The sequence below is a fragment of the Colobus angolensis genome, unplaced genomic scaffold (genome assembly GCF_000951035.1).
Source record: "Colobus angolensis palliatus isolate OR3802 unplaced genomic scaffold, Cang.pa_1.0 Scaffold2, whole genome shotgun sequence".
Classification (NCBI taxonomy): Eukaryota; Metazoa; Chordata; class Mammalia; order Primates; family Cercopithecidae; genus Colobus; species Colobus angolensis.
Window position 1 is genome coordinate 19,575,675 of NW_012115154.1, and position 21,473 is coordinate 19,597,147.

At 44.2% G+C, this 21,473-nt stretch overlaps 1 protein-coding gene across 1 annotated transcript in view; it reads right to left on the bottom strand.

Annotated features, from left to right (window-relative positions):
- The window catches only part of PRKAG2 (protein kinase, AMP-activated, gamma 2 non-catalytic subunit), a 320,828-nt gene that overhangs the window by 19,165 nt on the left and 280,190 nt on the right, over positions 1-21,473 (bottom strand). The window contains exons 7-8 of the mRNA XM_011941517.1: positions 2,512-2,593; positions 1,009-1,067 (exon numbers count right to left, since the gene is read on the bottom strand). Coding sequence (XP_011796907.1) covers positions 1,009-1,067; positions 2,512-2,593 — 141 coding nt within the window. The remainder of the gene's footprint in view (positions 1-1,008; positions 1,068-2,511; positions 2,594-21,473) is intronic.

The window sequence follows — 21,473 nt, forward strand, 5'->3', positions numbered from 1 at the left end:
CGCCATTCTCCTGCCTCAGCCTCCCGAGTAGTTGGGACTACAGGCGCCCGCCACCTCGCCCAGCTAATTTTTGTATTTTTAGTAGAGACGGGGTTTCACTATGTTGGCCAGGTTGATCTCAAACTCCTGACCTCAAGTGATCCACTGGCCTCGGCCTCCCAAAGTGTTGGGATTATAGGCATGAGCCACTATGCCCGGCAAGAACATGTTTTATGAAGAAACTCATTTTTGTATTTTATGTAAGAATTTAAATTGGATAATACTGAGCATTATGCATAAAGCAGTATTAACTGAATTAACCTATACCTTTTAAATACCCCAAATGGGACCAGTTAAATAGAGTATGCAATTCTGTCCTTCCCCCCACCCTCATGAACAAACAAACAGAAACTAAAAACACAAAACCAAGCAGGCCGAATCTCAGATACCACAAAGTTAGATGAAGGACAAAAGTGGTTTTGAAGCTACGCTCTTCCAGAACCACTGTACCAGGGACCAGAGAGTTCTGCTACTAAAATTAGCCAGTAGCTATCTTTTCCTAATTAGCAGGAAAATGTCAAAACTGAATTTCATTTTAATGACTCATTTTTTCTTCTTTAAAATCACAGAATACATAGAATTCTTGTTCTGCAATTGCTGGGATAACTGAATTAAGCTCTACCACATTAACAGGTCTGTAGAGATAAGCAAAACGTACAGAAAGTCTAGCTAATATATAGAATTCTGCTAAGCCGAGGAATTCTGAAAGCTGAATAAAGAATCTATTTCCTTTTATTTTTCCTGAGAATCCCTTCTTTGAGTTTCATATATATGACTTACGGTAAAGATAGTTTTATACTTAAGTTCCCTGCACGTTATATATATTTGGAAAATCAACCACCACCAGCACTCCGTACCAAAAAAGAAAAAACTGAAAACATTAAAAATCTTAAAATACACACATATACCTATACACACACATAGATATGTACAGCTCCAACTACTGATATAGGAACTGGTGCCACTTACCATAGGCGATTTATAGTATCTATGTAGTATATTTATGAAATCTGTAATTGTTAGCATTCCTGGAACAAAGAATTATATGTTAAAAACAAAGCTATGAAAACATTTAAAAAAATTCCAAATGACAAGTGAGCTTAGAATATATACTAGAAGAGCTTATAAAATACATTTTGAAGATATCAAGCAGAGTTTAATATATTATTTAAAACTATTGATGTGTTAATTGTGCATACTAAACTGGATATACAAATTTAGCTGAAATTAAACCTGACAGTAAGTACTACGGAACTAACCACAGAATTTGGAAATCGATGAGAGAAAACTTATGAATTGATACAAATTTGAAAAAAGAATTGCAGTTACATGTAAATAATTTTAAATACTTTAAGATAAAGTATTCCATAAGCTTTAGAAATGTGACAATTCTGGGCACTTGGATTGTTTTCCAAGAAGCGTTCTAAACACAATGGTTTTAACAAACAGTTGCCATGTATTGAGTGCTTTTGATGTGCTAGACACCAGGATGACAGGGATGAAAAAGACATGAACTTCTTCCCTGATGAAATGAAAACCTAGAAGCAGGCGTAACAATCATTTCAAAATCATGTGAAGAATACTAAGAGAGACAATGGCATTGTCTGCTGTGATTCCTAAGATAAGTAACGATGGCATTTAGATAGCTGTAAGTTACACAACAGTTTTAATAGTATAACAATGGTCTGGCAGAGATATCAGTCGTGTTTACAGCATCTAATTTGCCCTGCCAAAAAGGTGTGCACCAGCGAGACGAGTGTGAGGCCCAGGGATGCTGTATGCCATGTGCGGCCCAAAGTGGGGCGGCTGGCTCACATCTGACTGTGGTGTCCTACGTGGGGTTTGTTCATTGGGCTGGTAAAGACATATAAGCTCTTCAGAGAGCCAAAAAGTTGCTAAATTAAAAGAAATTCAACAACAACAAAAGCTCCATAAAAGTTACAACAGTGTGTATTCTCAATGAGGAAGCAAAGAAAATAAGGACAACAGTGTTTGGACCTTACTAGCAGTTCCACCTTCTTACCCAGTATGTAAAAGCAAGGATGTGTGTGTGTGTGTGTGTGTGTGTGTGTGTGTGTTTGCTGTTGTTGTTGTTGTTGTTTTTTGACAGGGTCTCGTTCTGTCACCCAGGCTGGAGTACAGTGCGGTGATCATGGCCTCGACCTCCTGGGCTCAAGTGATCCTCTCACCTCAGCCTCCTGAGTAGCTAATTTTTGTGTTTTTGTAGAGGTGAGGTCTTGCTATGTTGCCCAGGCTGGCCTCGAACTGCTGGGCTCAAGTGATCTCCCTGCCTTGGCCTCCCAAAGTGCTGAGATTATAGGCATGGGCCACTGCACCCTGCCAGCAAGAAAGTTCTTTAACTTGGAAACATGTTTACTAGGTTGAATTCCAAACGGGCATCTATTAAAATACTTCAGGCTTTCTGCTTTCAAGGTTTCCATTTTCAGTTTTCCTCAGGCCCACATTGCTTACCTACAAAACTTTGTTTTTTACTCTCCCACAGTGGCGCTGCTCGGACACCGTTGGCTACCAAAGCAAAGAAGGCCTTTTTAACCTGAAGAAGAAGAGGAGAAACAAAACACACTTTTAAAGTCCAGGAAGAAAAATATCTTTTTTTTTAGACAAGGTTTCACGCTGTTGCCCAGGCTGGAGTACAGTAGCACGATCTTGGCTCACAGTAACCTCTGCTTCCTGGGTTTAATCAAATCTCTCACCTCAGGCTCCCGAGTAGCTGGGATTACAGGCATGCACCACCATGCCTGGCTAACTTTTGCATTTTTGGTAGAAACAGGGTTTCACCATGTTGGCCAGGCTCATCTCGAACTCATGACCTCAAGTAATCCACCCACCTCGGCCTCCCAAAGTGTTGGGATTACAGACGTGAGCCACCGCACCTGGCCAGAAAAATATCCTTAACACACACATTTGACCAAGTCTTACCCGTTATCTTCAACAGTAAGTTTTGTAAGTTTGATAAGCTAAAAATAACAGAATTTATTAACATCACACCTAAAGGCATACAGGGATTAGAAATTATTTTTTGAAACTGAAATAATGCAATTACCTTCTATTTTTTTCTTATTGTATCTGAAGACTCTTGTCTGCATAGATACTTTATATAATTAAAACCATACAAAAGAATTAAACTTCAGGGTCTAATATCTCTTATATGTGGTTATTAATTCATCTGAAAACACTGAAATTGTATCAAATTACCTGAAATAAAAATTTTATTAATTAATTTTCAGCTCAGTGCTGAAAATGATCCTGTAAATTCAGACAGCAAATAAGTACAGGGAAAATGTCCAACCTTATTAATAACCCAAGAAATGCAAATTAAAACAAAGTATCATTTGTAGATGCTAAATAAGCCAATATTTTAAAGTTGTAGCTTCTATACAAGGGCTATTATAAAACCACTGGTGGCACCGAACATTGAGAAAGTATTTTTTCTAACACAGCTTGTGTCAAGAATCACAAAAGTATTCACATTGCTTGTGTAACAGCTTTTTCTCTTTGAATCATTTTAGGAGTGGGATTCCTGAATCAACAATGTTCCATGTGACATTACTTCTAATCCTGAAAACTGAAAAAAAATCCACCTCCCAAACAAAAGAAAACTTACCAAGTATTAGCATACCAATGAGAAAAAATCAAATAATTAACATAATTATGATGTTTTCATAACTATATCAAGAAAGGTCAATGACAATAAAAATATAACTGTAAAATTATACATTATGATACTTATAAAAATACATGTGTAAATGGAAACAATGAGAAATGGGCAAAAAAAATTAAACTGATATATTAAGAAGCTGGGATGGTAAAATGTTTCTTTAACAAAAGTGTTACATTAAGGTATGGTATAGTTTTTTTTTTTAACTAAAAGTAAATTATTCTCTTCTCACTCACTACTTAAAAAAAAACTCTTGTTGGCCAGGCCTGGTGGCCCATGCCTATAATCCTAGCACTTTGGGAAGCCACCCGAGATGGGCATATCACCTGAGGCCAGGAATTTGAGACCAGCCTGGCCAACATGGTGAAACCTCATGTCCACTAAAAATACAAAAATTAGCTGGGCATGGTGGTGCACACCTGTAATTCCAGCTACTCGGGAGGCTAAGGCACAAGAATCACTTGAACCTGGTAGGTGGAGGCTGTAGTGAACCGAGATCACGCCACTGCACTCCAGCCTGAGTGACAGAGTAAGACTCTGTCTCAAACAAACAAACAAACAAATGGACAAATAAAACAAACAAAACCCTTGTTAACTTAATAATGAAAACAATTGCAGGAACCTAGGGCAGATGACTTTAGGACTAATAACTTAGTACCTATTTATTCCCTTATTGTGATACATTTTGCCTTATGTGGAACTACTCATGATGTATCTAGTTCACCAACACAAGAATATAAGGACTACTGGTGCATCAGGGGAGCTCATCGATGATTTCATGCATTTATTTTAATCCATCCAGCACTGAGTCCTGAATATAGTAGGGATTCTATATATTAGTCAAATGAACTACAAGAGAACGAAGACAGGGAAATGAGTAGAGCCAGCCCAATGATGTGGGAGAGCAACAGTAACTGAGCGGCATCCAGAAACTCAACTGTTTCTGAATCACACCTTTATCAAAAAGGCACAAACATACACTGTTTCTGTAACTAAATGGCATCCAGGAAAGGTGTGCCCATTTGAATGGTTTGCTATTTGTACCCTGGGCATCTCTGGTCGTGGTCCTAGAATGTATTATAGAAGAATATAGTGGAAAAGTCGCATGTAAATAGACTTTAAAACACACTGAATATCTGGTAAGTTTGCTAAATTGGCTGGAATAGAATGGGAATGGGGGCACCTTTTATGTTTTATTTGTATTTTATTTTATTTTTTGGGGGATGGGATCTCACTTTGTCACCCAGGCTGGAGTATAGTGGTGTGACCTTGGCTCACTGTAGTCTTACTGCACCCTGCCCCTGCCTGCACCCGCCGGGCTCAAGTGATTCTCCCACCTCAGCCTTCCAAGAAGCTGGGACCGCAGGCACATGCCACCATGTCCAGATAATTTTTTTCTTGTAAAGGCAGGATCTTGCTATGTTGCCCAGACTGGTCTCACACTCCTGGGCTTAAGTGATCCTCCTGCCTTGGCCTCCCAAAGTGTTAGGATTACAGGCATGAGCCACTGCGCCTGGCCAGGGGCATCTTTTAAAAGCACAAATTGCTTACAGTTTCCTTCAAAATGACAGATTTAGCAGAGAAAATAAATGTTAAAAAACATTCATGAGGATCATTCATGAAACCCTAAGTAGACATAGGTATTGAAAAGCTATTCCAGAAAGTTCCGAGTTTGGCATAATGAAACAGTTGAAAACAACTATACAAGTTGTACAAAAGCCAGGAAACACTATTTGAAGGCTCTGGAGGGCATCAACACAGGGAGGATTCTGGGAGCCACAATTCTTGAAAGAAAAGAAGGCTATGAATTGAGCACCACATTCATTCTGCAATTTTTCTGAGGGCTTTTCCCACATCATCTTCACATAGGTGAATTTCAACAAGAAGCTGAAATTTATCAAGAAGAATGAAACAAATCCCAGGTAAGATAAACACAAAGAAAACCATAACTAAACATGTCATAGACAAGATGCTAAAAACCAAAGGTAAAGGGAAAATCAGCCAGAGGGAAAAAGACACATTGACTTTCAAAAGGGTAACAATCAGGCTGACTGCTGACTTTCCAGCAGGAACCGTGAAGGTCAGAAGACAACAGAAAGAAAACTTTAAGATGCTAAAAGAAAAAACTTGCCAAGCTAGGTTAGAGCATACATCCAGTGAACACATCCTTCAGAAAGGATTGGCAAAATAAGGTTTCTTGGATAAACAAAAGCAGAGAAAATTGTCACCAACCAACCAGCATTAAGAAATACTTAAGGGAGGCCAACTCATGCCTGTAATCCCAGCACTTTGGGAGGCTGAGGCAGGTGGATCACTTGAGGTCAGGAGTTCAAGACCAGCCTGGCCAACATGCTGAAAAAACCCCGTCTATACCAAAAGTACAAAAATTAGTCAGGTGTGGTAGTGTGCGCCTGTAGTCCCAGCTACTTGGGAGGCTGAGGCAGGAGAATCGCTTGAACCCAGGAGGTGGAGGTTGCAATGAGCTGAGGCCATGCCACTGGCACTCCAGCCTGGGTGACAGAGTGAGACTCCGTCTCAAAAAAATAAAAAGAAATACTTAAGGGAGTCCTTTGCACTGAAGGAAAGATTCTAGACCTGCACAGAACTGTAGGAGGGAACAAAGAGCACAGGAGAGGGCAGAGATGTAGGTAAACATAAATCAGTACTGTGTAAAGCCAGAGTAATGATATCCTGTGGGATTCATAACTTATATAGAAGCAAAATATACAACAATCACACATAGGGTAGGAGAGGGTTTAACTTTTGTATACATTTTTTTGCATTGTTTGGGAGATGGTAAATTATTATTAAAAGATGGAGAGTAGTAAGTCAAAGATGCTAGGAATCTGTAAGATAGCCTCTGAAAGATTAACAAAAGAATGTATAACTAAGTTCACATGTTCTCATTCATTTGTGGGAGCTAAAAATTAAAACAACTGAGCTCATGGAGATAGAGAGTAGAATGATGATTACCACAGGCTGGGAAGGGTAGTAGGCTACGGTGGGTGGGGGGGGCAGGAAGTAGGGACAGTTCGTGGATAAAAAATTATAGTCAGATAGCATGAATACGATCTAGCATTTGATGGCACAACAGGGTGACTACAGTCAACAATTATTTATTGTACATTAAAAAATAACCAATAATTGCGATGTATGTAATGTAAATAAATGATAAATGCTTGAGGTTATGGACACCCCATTTATCCTGATGTGATTATTACACATTGTATGCCTGTATCAAATTATTTCATGCACCCCTTAAGTATATACATACGACACACCCACAAAAATGAAAAAAGAATGTATAACTAAAAAGCTAGCAGAGGAGAAAAATGGGTTAAACGTAGTTTGTTAAATCGGGCGAAGAAGGAATAAAAGAACACGTCAATAGGAAACATAAAAAACGCATAGCAAAATGGTAGACAAACCTAACTATAGCAGTAATTGCATGAAATGCAAATGGACTAAACAGTAATTAAATGTTATTCTAGGCATTTATCGTATGGTTTAATTGCAATTGTTAATATAGAAAGTAAATGAACCTTGTATATGACCTAAGTCCTGGGATCCTATCAAGGACTGCCTTTCTCTAACAAGGGCGGATGAGTCCAATGGATCTAAACCATAGATGAGACCATGTGAGAGCCACACAAGAGGTCTTCCTTTAGAGGACACATTTCTAGAAGCTTCTGGAAGAGACTATTGTGTCCAGCTTCAAGACATAAATGACTGAGCACAGTGGACATCTACAATCAAAAATCTCTGGTCAAATGATGTAGTAATTAAAAAAACCCAAGAATAAATATTGTTATTAGCTTAGTTTGTGAATATTTTGATATTTAATGTTTACACCTTGTACAAATGATCACATGTAGCTCCAACAGATTTTAATGGACATTTTTACACTACAGTGAGCCTCATCACACCTCAAGCTTAAAAGAATGATACCAACAAAAGCAGGGGTTTAATTTTAACACTCAATATGATGACTGTTACTTCAGACTCAGAAAAAAACATCTTGCTTCCCCATGATAAATTCTCAGACTAATCTGCTACGAAAACATTTAGCCCCCCAAATGCTGCAGTTACTGTTTACAGTGAGGCCACTGTGAACAACACAAATAGGAAATAACTGTATAACACCAATTCTTAAGGTGGCAAATATATGTATGGAAACTATATGGGGCAATAATACGGATGTTAGAAACTGATCATGCGTGCTGAACCAAGTTAATTCTGAGATGAAAGACACTGATGCTGCCTGGTCAATGGCAAGGAGGGATGGAGGGATGGAGGGAGGAATTAATTTCAGACAGTATCGGTCCAATAGAGGGATCGATGTATGTATGTATGAATGACAGGGTTGCCCAGGCTGGAGTGCAGTGGCAGGAACATGGCTCAATGCAGTCTCAACCTCCTGGGTTCAAGTGATTCTCCCGCCTCAGCCTCCTGGGTAGCTGAGACCACAGGTACACACCACCACAGCCAGCTTTTTATTTTGTTATTTTTTGTAGAGACAGGGTCCCGCTATGTTGCCTAGGCTGGTCGTGAACTCAAGTGATCCTCCTGCTTCTGCCTCCCAAAGTGCTGGGGGATTCCAGAGGCAAGCCACTTCACCCAGCCCAATGGCAAGGTTTACAGAGAGAAAAGTCCCAGTGAAGCAGCAGTTCAATGGCAAAGAGAATGTTAAGAATTTAATGTGAAAAGTGGTATCTCTTCTGCAACAGAAGGTAAAACAATCAGGGCTCACGGAAGCACGTGGAGTGAACTAAGAGGCCATCCCGCTGCTTGTCAACGAGCTAAGATGCTACACCTACTGGACTTCAGCTTCTCGTTTTCCACATAAAATGCGTATCTCTACAGAACAGGGACACTGCTTCCTTTCTCAAACTGAAATCACACGCACAGCAGCTCACTTCATTTTCCTGATGGCCTCAAGCACCAAGGCTTTCCCACAGGCCCCTTGGCCCGCCAGCTGGGTGGTGGCCACTCAGTCACTTAACCCTCTGTGAGCCTCAACATTCTGTTATAAAATGGGGCTAATGGCTATTTCCTCACAGGTGTAGGGTGTGGATTGAATGGACTAGTATTTGAAGATATTCAGTATAGTACTCAGCATTAACAGCCAAGAAGAACAAATGCTTAACATTTCCACCCTATACTGACCAAACCAGAAGCCAACAGAAATTTATTTATTTATTTTTCATTTTGGAGACAGGGTCTTACTGTGTTGCCCAGGCTTGAGTATAGTGGTATGATCACAGCTCACTGTAGCCTCAACCTTGTAGGCTCAAGTGATCCTTCTGCCTCAGCCTCCTGAGTAGCTGGGCTCACAGGCATATGCCACCATGCTTGGCTAATTTTTAAATCTTTTTGTAGATATGGGGTCTTGCCATGTGCCCAGGTTGGTCTCAAACTCTAGGCCTCAAGTGATCCTCCTGCTTCGGCCTCCCAAAGTGCTGGGATGAAAGATTTATTCTTTTAATTTCACCCACATACACCACTGACCTGTCTGCAGGTCACTGAGGAAGTCTCAATTCCATCCTTCAAAGACCTCATATAATATTCCAAATGGACAAGATACTCATACAATGCATTAAAAAGCAGTGTCCTGGGCGAGCTCGTGAGGGGCCTGACACTTTTGTGGTTTTGCCGACCACCCTCGCAATAATGAAATCTTCTAAAATTTGGCTTTCTTAAGAACACATGCATGGAGCTGTTTATAAAGCAATTTAAAATTACACTTGGAAAATTCTCCATAATTACAGATGGCACAGGGTGTTCCAATTAACCAACAAACAGGATACAAAGAGGACTAATACAATCTGGTTGTAATTTGCAGGAAAAAACCTGTCAGGGGTCTCAAGTACCTTTGAAAATTTCTTTCCTTTTAACTGATATGCAATTTGCTCAAACTATGATTAATTTTAAAATTTACGTTTTAATAGGATTTTCAAACAAGCAAATGTGATAATTAGGTAAGGAAAGATGGGAAATAAAATTTTCATAGAGAGGTAAGTTTTTAGAATAGTGAGCAAGCCCGAGCTGCTCTCAGAGACTCTGGCCGTCTCTACCAAGGCGCACATCTGTGTTCCCCAGAATGGGAAGCCGGTTCCTCTGATGCCTCACTGCTTTCTACACAGCTTCACGCTGATTTTCAGTAATGAAGTTGATTGTGAAGCTTTTAAAATTAATGCTGATATCTACTGCATCAAGAAGGGTCCAGCTTCTGAAATATGGTCCTCGAGCCTCTTCTCCGTCCAGGCCCAGGCCTCCCTTGCCAGCTGCATGACTCCTTCCTCCCTGAACTCATCTTCCGTGCCCCAGTACGCCTTCAGCTTCAGAGGAACAGCTGTCCACCATCGTCATGGAAGGACTGCTTTCTGGAGGAAATGAACTGCTCCAGAAATAAAACAGACAGATAGGAACATGGGGCCTCCAGTGAAAAAGACGGCTGGCCTACTGCTCTTCAGTGAAGCCCACCAAGCAAGAAGCCCACGTGTGAACTCGGTGTGTCCATGCCAACTGTTAGCGGTCACTCTTAATTATGAATGAATGGGCAGCCATCTGACAGGGCCTTGAATGCTGAAGTCACACAAGTTCCAGTTTTATACAGATCTCACTAGAGTGGTTAGGGGAAAAAAAATCTTCCAAAAAGTGGAACAGAAAGAAAAATGGAAAAAACGATGGGAAAAGAGTATTAAAGACCAACTCAGGGGGTCTCAGAGCTGCTCACTGAAGTTCCAGAGAAAAGCAAGCACTGGGAAGAAAATGATTGAGGAAAGAATGTAAGGAAGGCTAGGCACGGTGGCTCTGGGAGGCCACAGTGCTGAGGATCACTTGAGCCTAGGGGTTCAAGACCCATCAGGGCAACATAGCGAAACCCGGCTTCTACAAAAAATAAAATAATTAACTGAATGTGGTGGTGTACGCCTGTAGTCTCAGCTACTTGGGAGGCTGTGGCAGGAGGATCACTTGAGCCCAGGAACTGGGGGCTGCAGTGGGCTGTGACTGCACTACCATACGCCAGCCTGGATAACACAGTGAAACCCTATCTCTAAAATAAATAAATAAAAAATTTAAAAAAGAAACAATGCAAGGACTAGAGACCTGGATACTAAGAGTGTCAGGTTCCAGCGGGAAGTCACCTGCCTGGCACCATGAACTGACCACAAGACACATGATGATGGAATATTAGGGTACCAGGTAGAAAGCGAGAGCCACAAAAGCTTCAGGGGGGAAAAATAAAATCACATATAAAGGTTGGCAATTTTAAAAAAACAACAGATTTCTCTTTATCAGCACTGGTAGCTAGAAGGAATGGAATGATATTAGTACCTTCTAAATTCTTAAAAATGATTTCTGTTGTGGAATTCTAGATGTAGCAGTCTACAGGTTGAACATAAGTGATACAAAAAATTTCAAGTAATACATTCCCACACATCTTTTCTTGGGAGGTTTTATGGACTCAGTGTGTTTGGTTCAATGGCTCAACAGGTTGTTTCTGTGGAATATGACAAGAGTAAGTAAGGCACAGGAGCAAGAGACTACGTCTTTATTGTCAGTTTTTTGGTACCACTTGACAGATATTATTAATACTGCTTTGAAAAACTCTCAGCCGCTAGTCTGCTCTGCTCCAGCACATTCCTGAGCCCGCGCCCATGCGTGGCAGGGCCTACCATTCTCCCTCCCTGGTTCTCAGCCAGTTTTCATCTTTTCTAGAATATTCCCATGCTCTCATTTCTTCTGTCCTTGATGTCATATCAAGTGATCCTATGTATAATTTTGCATACTGAGGAATCTTTCTGCATTTCCATTACTATCAGTTATCCCACCTGGTTTCAAGTCATCTGTAAATTAGATGATGCCATCAACAAAATCAATATTCAAGTCATTGTTCCAAAGCTGAAGAGCGTGGGGCACAAGAAAGCTCTGGTGTACCCCTAGTTTCTCAGCTAGGGCTCCCCAGAAGGCAGAGTGTATTTGGGAATGTGATGCCAGGGAGCAGAAGTACAGGAAGGCAGGAAGGAGACAGGTGGGCGGGTGATTGAGTGCAGGACGCGTTCCTGAGCCACCGCCGCGGGGCCCACTGATGCTGATGCCAGCGAGATCTTCCTAGGACTGCATGTAGCTGCTGGCTCCCGTTCTCCCCTGGCGGAGGAAGCTGGGGCACATGGCGTGGTCCCGAGCTGAGGGCCGTCCCACTGCCCCTGCACGGAGTGAGGAGCACTGGATTATGAGGTGATGTGAATGGATTTGGAAATGGCCCACGAGAGGCATCCAACACAATTAGAAACCTTGCTCCAGGTTGACCGAGATTTAAACATTAATTGATTCGCTTGGCTGCCAAGCTGCAGCTCTGCATCTCATCCTCTGGGACCTCGTGCCAGGCTCTGCCAGCCTAGTCTAGCTGGAATCCAGACGTGCCTGTTGTGCATGGTCATCTATGCAACAGCCACAAAAGAAAGGCAGGTGAATCTCCTGTAAATTTTATTTTGGTCAATTCATGACAGATTGCATTCATTCATAAATCTCAGCTGGGATTGATACTACATTCCCCAGCCTCTGCTTTTTGAGAAATCTATCTGCTCTTTCACCTCTGGCCTCCGAATTAGATCTCTTCTCCGCAATTCCTCCAACACCACGAACATTAGGAATCTCCTTTGTGAGTTCCCTTTAACGCTAGAATGTGATTCATCTGGATCAGATATGAGACAGGGTTTGTGCTGACAGGTGCTCTCCACAACTATTGTGGGCTTTAGTTTCCTCAAATCACTACTACTTTACCTCTTCCACTTTGAAGATCATTTTCCTTGATAATGAACAAAGTATAATTTGAGCTGAACAGTTCTGTGTTCTCTTTGTTGACATCAGCAGCATCAACCTGGAACAATAGGACCGGGGCTTCTCTTTCCTTCTTGTTTTTAAAATAATCAAGCACCCCTTCCCTCTGTGCCTCTTAATTCTAACACTAAACTAGGATTGTCCTGGGCAGCTCCCTCCTATTCAAGCCCTCCTTTTACTTTACTTTTGATCATGTGCTCTGCATTCTATATTCTCTACTCATTCTTTGAGGTGGGTGGATCACTTGAGGTCAGGAGTTCGAGACCAGTCTGGCCAACATGGTGAAACCAAGGCTTTACTAAAAATACAAAAATTAGCTAGGCATGGTGGTGCCCGCCTGTAATCCCAGCTACTCTGGAGGCTGAGGTGGGAGAATTGCTTCAAGTGAGCCGAGACTGTGCCACTGCACTCCAGTCTGGGCGACAGAGCGAGACTCTGTCTCAAAAAAAAAAAAAAAAAAAAAAAAATAGTGCTTGGCAAACAGCCACTTATTTGGATACCTGCTTGGTTTTTATTGGCATTATTCAAAATCACATTGCCTGGAATAATGTAAGCAACAAAATGAAGTTGTTCTGGATTATAACTCAAAGTATAAAATAAATATCCATAAATCCATACTGAAATAAATGACTGAATAAATCAATAGATGGAGAAGAGACAAATCTCCCTTGCAGAAAAATCCCAATGAACTCACGTAGCTGCTCAGCCCTCATGGAGGTGAAGTGTCACTCCCCACTGGCTAAGTGTGGGCTGTAGGTGGTGACTTCCTTCTTGGGACTACGGCATGGAAAGGAGCAAGAAGAAGAAGAATCTCATGGTGGAAAAATCTGGCACACCTCAGCCAGGTAATGGAGAGTGCTAAGTCCCGCAGGCAGTAAGCACCCTGGAGATGGTGTGATGAAAAGGGCACTTTACCTCTCTCTGGTCTTCCTCCTCCAAAGCCACATTCCCAGTCTAATCATGATAAATCATGCAAATCTCAATAGAGGGCATTCTAGAAAATACCTGACTGACACTCCTCAAAACCATCAAGGTGTCAAACACCGGGAGCGTCTGTCTGAGAAGTTGTCTCACCTAAGGAGGCATGATGATGATGAGATGTGATGGGGTAACCTAGATGGGATCCTCCAACAGAAACGGCATTATGTAAAAACTAAGGAAATCTGAAGAAAGCATGGACTTTAGCAAATAATCATGTATCAATAGTGGTTCATTAACTGGGACAAATATAGACCCACACTAACGCAAGATGTCAAAATTAAACTGGGTGTGGGGTATATGCAAACTCTCTGTACTAGCTTTGTCATGTTTCTGTAAATCTACAACTCTTATGAAATAAAACATTTGTTAAAAAAAATAAAGCTATCATTTGGCCGGGCACGGTGGCTCACGCCTGTAATCCCAGCACTTTGGGAGGCCGAGGTGGGCGGATCACGAGGTCAGGAGATCGAGATCATCCTGGCGAACGTGGTGAAACCCCGTCTCTACTGAAAATACAAAAAAAAATTAGCCAGGCGTGGTGGCGGGCGCCTGTAGTCCCAGCTTCTCGGGAGGCTGAGGCAGGAGAATGGCGTGAACCTGGGAGGCGACGGAGCTTGCAGTGAGCACAGATTGCGCCACTGCACTCCAGCCTGAGAGGCAGAGAGAGACTTCGTCTCAAAAAATAAAAAATAAAAAATAAAAAAAATAAAGCTATCATTTGTAGAGTGTTACTAAAAGAAGTCACACTGCCACTGTGAGGAAAAGCCTAGATCGTTCCTAATGCTTCCCCCACCAAACCTAGGGTGTGAGAATTCCATTATGAAATTTTATTTATTTTTGGGCCTCTCATAATTCTCGAGGTGTCATCTTTCGGCATCACTAACTGATGTGGTTTGGCCGCGTCCCCACCCAAATCTCATCTTGAATTGAAACTCCCCTAATTCCCACATGTGGTGCGAGGGACCCAGTGGGAGGTCACTGAATCATGGGGGAAGTCTTTCCTGTGCTGTTCTCGTGATAGCAAGTCTCAAAAGATCTGATTTTTTTTTTTAAGACAGATTTTTGCTCTGTCGCCCAGGCTGGGGTGCAGTGGTGCAATCTTGGCTCACTGAAACCTCTGCCTTCTGGGTTCAAGCTATTCTCCTACCTCAGCCTCCCGAATAGCTGGGACCACAGGTACCCACCATCAAGCCCAGCTAATTTTCGTATTTTTAGTAGACAGGGTTTTGCCGTGTTGGTCAGGCTGGTCTTAAACTCCTGGTCTCAAGTGATCCACCCGCCTCGGCCTCCCAGAGTGCTGGGATTACAGGTGTGAGACAACACACCCAGCGATCTGATGGTTTCATAAAGAGGAGTTCCCCTGCACAAGCTCTCTCTCTCTGCTTGCCACCATCCATGTAAGACATGACTTGCTTCTCCTTGCCTTCTACCTTGATTGTGAGGCCTCCCCAGTCACATGGAACTGTGAGTCCATTAAACCTGTTTTCTTTTATAAATTACCCAGTCTCAGGTATGTCTTTATTGGCAGCATGAAAATGGGCTAATACACTGATACTTATCTTTCTCTGAATTCCTGGGCTTGTCTGGAAGGGAATGGGATGTCCCCCCTCTCTACTGTGCCAGTCATTAAGTTACTGTCTCTTGGTTCCATGCCCACCCCTCTAACTTGGCTCGGTGATGCTGGGACTTTGCAGGCCCTGTTTCGGTGTTGCTAGCTGGCTCTATTTCAGGCTCTGACAATAAAGGAGTCTAGGGAGCGACTCAAAGCCGGAGCAGGAGGAAGCTTGCTCCTCCCATCAGCAGCCAGCAGGGTTCCTGTCTGCCTGCAGCTCCCGTGAGCTCCACCCAGCCAATGCCTTACCTGGGCACTGTAGGAGCAGCAGCTGAATAGTTTGTTGTTTTCCCATTTTGTGCGAAATGAGCTTCCTCAAGCCCCACTCCCACTCAGAGACACAAGCACCAGCTAGACGGCACATGCCAGGACGCCCTTTCCTCCACGACACTGTAGAGTACACCAGACTCAGCATCATGGTAAAACATGGGTCACTAAGCCTCATTCCCCCATTTCAGATTCGGGTCTGAGACCGGGTCTGATGAACTGCGTTTTTATAAGCTCCAGTTGATGCTGAAGCTACTGGTCTGGGAACCAGACTTTGAGAACACTGCCTTAGAGGTCTTTATTTATCCTTTCAGTTACAAGCTAACTTAGATCCAGTTAACATTTGCTTCTGTTCTTTTTCTGTTCAAATAACTGGTGTGGCTTCTGTCTCCTGACTAAACCTTGACTGATCAAGAACTGGCACCATGGCCGGGAACGGTGGCTCATAACTGTAGTCCCAGCACTTTGGGAGGCTGAGGCAGACAGGTCAAGAAGCCAGAAGTTTGAGGCCAGCCTGGCCAACATGGTGAAACCCCACCACCTCTACTAAAAATACAAAAAATTAGCCAGGTGTGGTGGCAGGTGCCTGGAATCCCAGCTACTCGGGTGGTTGAGGCACAAGAATTGCTTGAACCTGGGAGGCGGAGGTTGCAGTGAGCCAAGATCATACCACTGTACTTCAGCCTGGGTGACAGAGTGAGACCCTGTCTTAAAAAAAAAGAAGAAGAAGAAAGAAAAGAAACTGCCAAGACTGGTTCCTAGAAACAGAGGACTTGGAATTGGTTTCCCATCAGTGGGTTTAACACAGTGTTGAGCTCTTTGTCAGTGGGAAATCAGATTCCTGTAATCCAGGGCAGGCCATGGCACTGTGACTAAACAAGTCATCATCTGTGACTGTGGTGACATCTGGGTGCCAGGGCCCACATGGCCACTGCACCGGCCACTGAGGCAGAAGCCAGGACCAAAGGACTCAGTGTGAGAGCCTCCTGTGAGTGCACTGGGGCCTCTGAGAAAACCACAAGCCCAGGTACGGGACCTGCTCACAGACAGAGAACCCAACAGCCTCTATGGCAGTCCCCAGAGAATCTATTTCTTGTAGCTGCAGGGCTGTTTCCAAAATCAAACACAAAGCATAACTCTGCGGGGTGTGGATGCACAGGCAGAATTGGCGGCATCTCTGGGTTTGATGGGAAAGCCGGGCATGGATCTGGAAGGAGCGGGACCCTGGCACCGGACAGAGGGACATCTGACTGGACTCAGATGAAGGTGAAATTCCAGATCCGGGAGCTCCTCCGAGCCTCCCACGGCAGTGGGAACGGCTGGCTCTCCAGTGTCTGAGAATCACCTTTCTTTACTCGAAAGCCCAGTGACAGGCTTTCCTGGGGCAGACGCCTAGTGCAGGCCTCTCACCCTCCCAAAGAAAACCCCAGCCGGCCATCGCCGGGGACAGGTTTCTGTATGCTGCAGGGGACGAAACCACTTATACGCCAAACAAACTGTGAGATCTTGCCATTTCACAGTTGCAGAAACCCAGGAAGTATGTATGGGAACAGTGCAAGTAATGTCGGGACAAAGATGAGAAATTTAACACCCGTTTGGTGGGACTGATTGCTATGAGTGGTCTTACCAGTAATTGTTTGTTAACATTTTGCGCACGCAGCCGGCAGTGGCTCTAACCGCTCACTTGGTTGACTGCCTGAAGTGCAGGGCACTGCTGAGTCCGTGTTTAGTAAGGCTGAGATGCCAGGCTTCTGTGGCACAGTGAACTATACAGAAGGAATCCACAGGCTTAAGGAGACAGGGGCACTGGCATGGATTTGTCATGTGCCACCTGCACATTCCATACCCAGAGGACACTCCTCCTGGAGCCCCTGAGGAACATACAGGTGAGGGACCCCTTCAATCGGAAAAGTGAACTTGTCACTGCAGCAGCTGTTCCCAATGTAGTATCTTGGGGGACCTACACCCCTGCCTGGGCACATACTCCTTTCTCTATACCAATCTACAAGGACCCCTCCTAGACAGAGTCTGCTTTACCTGGCAACAGGACACTTTCACCCATGTATCTCAAGACTGCAGCACTCCCGCTCTCTACCTTGCTATGGTCTGCAGAGAAGCTGGCCATCTTCACACTGCACATTGCCACACTGGCCCATGCGCTGATGGCAGTGTGGGCTGGACTGGACAGGCAGGAAGTAGCAGAGCTCTAGGTGCCTCTGTGAGGTATGTACAGAGCACAGCGTGAGGGACAGACCCCAAAGAACCAGCGGTCTCACACCCCAGAATGGCCTGAAACACTGGAGACACCCCTCCACCAATGGGAGCTTCAAGTTGTCACTCCACACAACACCTGCCACTGCAACCACCAGGCAGGTGTTTTGGAGGCAACGTGCAGCACATGTGTGCGTGCTACTCTGACACAGGTAGTGAGTGACACTAAAAGCTGTTTTCAGAGAGGCCCCGGGCAAGATCAGGCATGTGGCAAGTCCAGGTTGCTCTTCTGTGTGGCCTTAGGACCCAGCAAGGTTGATATTAGGGATGCTGTCGGAAGCCTCCACCAAAAGGAAATTTACAGAGTAGACACTCAGGGTTTTGAGGGAAGATTAACCCCAAAACAACCATGTCTTCTCCTGCAGATGACTTTCCCGTTGAGAAACAGTTCCTGGCTGGCTGCGCTAGGCCCTTGCAGAGACTGAACAAGCTAGCCATGAGACGCGGAGACCATGCAACCTGAGCTCCCCATCGCGAACAAGGAACTACCAGGCCCTCCAAGCCGAATGCTGAGGGTGCACAGCGACCCTCTCTCGCCAGGCAGAGACGGGGCTTGCCCAGGCCTGTGAAGTACACGGACGCTGCACAGGTACATGATGCAGCTGCTCTGCCACTGGTGCCTCCCCTACCTCGATCCACACCCAGACTCAGGGGAGCTCCTTATGAGCCACTGACTGATGGAGAAAAAGCTGGGTTTGGTTTACAGGTGCTTCTCCTGCTGGGCTGGCCGCTGCTGGCACTGCAGAGTGTGGCTCTTGAGGACAGTGGGGATTACATCCCCCAGCAGGCAGACCTCCCAGCTGGACATTTGATTTCCACTTTATCAGGACTGAGATGGCCAGGACATATCTACACGGATCAAACCAGGGGAATCTCACGGAACCCAACTGCAGGGAGTCCAGCCGGCCTCTCAAGAGACTGAGGATGGAGGCCGGGCGCGGTGGCTCAAGCCTGTAATTCCAGCACTTTGGGAGGCCGAGACGGGCGGATCACGAGGTCAGGAGTTCGAGACCATCCTGGCTAACACGGTGAAACCCCGTCTCTACTGTGGCAGGCGCCTGTAGTCCCAGCTACTCGGGAGGCTGAGGCAGGAGAATGGTGTAAACCCGGGAGGCGGAGCTTGCAGTGAGCTGAGATCTGGCCACTGCACTCCAGCCCGGGTGACAGAGTGAGACACCGTCTCAAAAAAAAAAAAAAAAAAAAAGAGAGACTGAAGATGGAAACAGAAGAGCCAAGCCCGAGACTGCTCGTCCCCCCTCATTCTGGCGGCACACCCTCCCGTTCTGCTCTCCTCTCGCCGGCTCTGTTCTGCTCCTGTCTGCACACACTCTTTCAGCTTCCCTGCGAGTGGCTCGCCTTGGTCCCCAGAGCAGTTATGGCTCTGAGGATGTCGCACCCTCAGAGTAACGTGGTCATTTTGAGTGCTGTTCTGCAGCTTACTTTTTTTTCCCTAATAAACGAATATACTCTTGACAAACATTTTCTCCAGTATGCAGTATTCTATTATACGCCTATGCGAGGATTTATTTAATCTCTTAGGTTGTTTTGGGTACGCAGCTATTTTCTGTTTGCTTCCTTAACTCTTGAGGGTGTGTCAATAACTATTACTGCAGCCTGTGTCTAGAAAATACTCAAATCACCCCTTTCAAATACATCTTTTACTGTGACTTAACCAATGCCAAACAACTTTCTCCCCCTATTTCCACGGCAATGCATCTCAGCTCCTCTCAAACTTAGAGCCTCACAGGATAAATGACTTCCCAGAGATGATGCTCACAGCTCCTGTTAATTAGGGAAGTGATATTTACTGGATCAGTGATCTTGGACATCCATAAGGTATCGCATTTTTCATGTATTACTCATTCGACTTTCTTTAGGGTTTAGCCAAAATGAGTAATACGTGGAAAGCTGGGTAAAGTCAAACCAGCTGTTACTTGTTACTGTTATTTTTTGAGAGTCTTGCTTTGTTGGAGTCTCCCTCTGTCATCCAGGCTGGAGTGCAGTGGCATGATCTCGGCTCACTGCAGCCTCTGCCTCCTGGGTTGAAGCAATCCTCCCGCCTCAGCCTCCTGAGTAGCTGGGACTACAGGTGCCTGCCACCACACCCAGCTAATTTTAATTTTTGTATTCTTAGTAGAGATGGGGTTTCACCATGTTGGCCAGGGTGGTCTTGAACTCCCAACCTCAAGTGCTCTGCCCGCCTCGGCCTCCCAAAGTGCTGGGATTACAGGTGTGAGCCACTGTGCCCGGCCTACTGTCACTTATTTTTATGTTGGTAGAAATGCCGGTGGTCAGAAGATCTGGTATTTTACAAAGTAAACCTCCTGGGGGATAGGGGTGAGCTGAAATAGGCTGAGCCAGTAGTTCCTTTATTTTGGGAATTTGGAACTTCTCGTTATTTTGTTATTGAAACACGTGGTCACAGTTCTCGAGATCGCATCTCTTAAAACGACTGCCTACCATTTTCCCCACTATAAGATTGTATTTGCATGCTTTCTTCTTTGTGTCAAATCATCAGAGAATCTTAGGGTTTTAAAAGTGGCTCTGAAGGTCACCTGGTCCAAAGTGAACTCAGCAAAGACAAAGAATATAAAGCCAATTTGCAAAAATCAATTGTATTTCCATATGTTAACAAGAAACAATTGGAAAATTAAATTAAACGAAAACAACATCATTTTTGGTCATCCTGGAAGTCCCGGGAGGCAGGCACAGAATACAGGTAAGGGGCTCCAAGAACCCGGGGAGCCCTCTGAGGACGCATGGCAGGTGTGGGGCGTGGGAACACCTGGGGGTTCCTGGGGAGGTGTAAAGGGCCTGGTGGAGCAGGAAGAGCCTGGGAGGATCACCTAAGGCAGGGCTATGGGAGGGGCTGGACACGCTCCAGGGCACCTTTCAGCTGGAGCTCCCGAGGGCTCAGGCTGAGGCCGCCCTTGCAGGGCCCTTGCTGGGTGTCCTCCCCTGCCCTGCTCTTCCTCTGATCCCTTCACGCTTCCTCCTGGGAGTGCATCCTTCATAAACCACTTGCCCATGAACTCTTGGGTTAGCATTTACTTCTGAGGAACTCGACTGAGGACAATCCTACTTGGAAAGTATTTATATAGAAACAATACACTAAATGTATATGCACAGATATGTGGGTAGACACACATTTGATTACATTGAATGTAGTTTGATCACTGTATTGAGAGTACTATTTAGGACTTTTCATATGTGAGCATAAGTTACATTGATATAAAGTAAGTTGCAACAAGCATAATTTTAATACCAAAATGTTAAGATTCAAATTTTCTGTGAAAAGAGATTGGTAAGGTTCTTCTCTCAAGAGATTGCCCATTTTAGTGAGTTTCTTCTTTTTCACCATTATTTCAAATTTATGTATCATATGTTCAACTAAATAACTAAGAAAGACCATGAGGATATACTGAGTGAGGCTATACAGTTTAATAATGAACAGCTTAGGTTCTACACACATTAGACAGCCCTGTGTTCAAAACCCCATCTTGTACTAGCTCTGTGGACTAGGTCCTTAAATTCCACAACAATAACTTGTGGACTAAGCTTACTTTCTTTCTGTTTTTTTTTTTTTTTTGAGATGGAGTCTCGCTCTGTTGTCAGGCTGGAGTGCAGTGGCATAATCTCGGCTCACTGCAACCTCTGCCTCCTGGGTTCAAGCGATTCTCCTGCCTCAGGGTCCTGAGTAGCTGGGACTACAGGCATGCACCACTGCACCCGGTTAATTTTGTATTTTTAGTAGAGATGGGGTTTCATCACGTTAGCCAG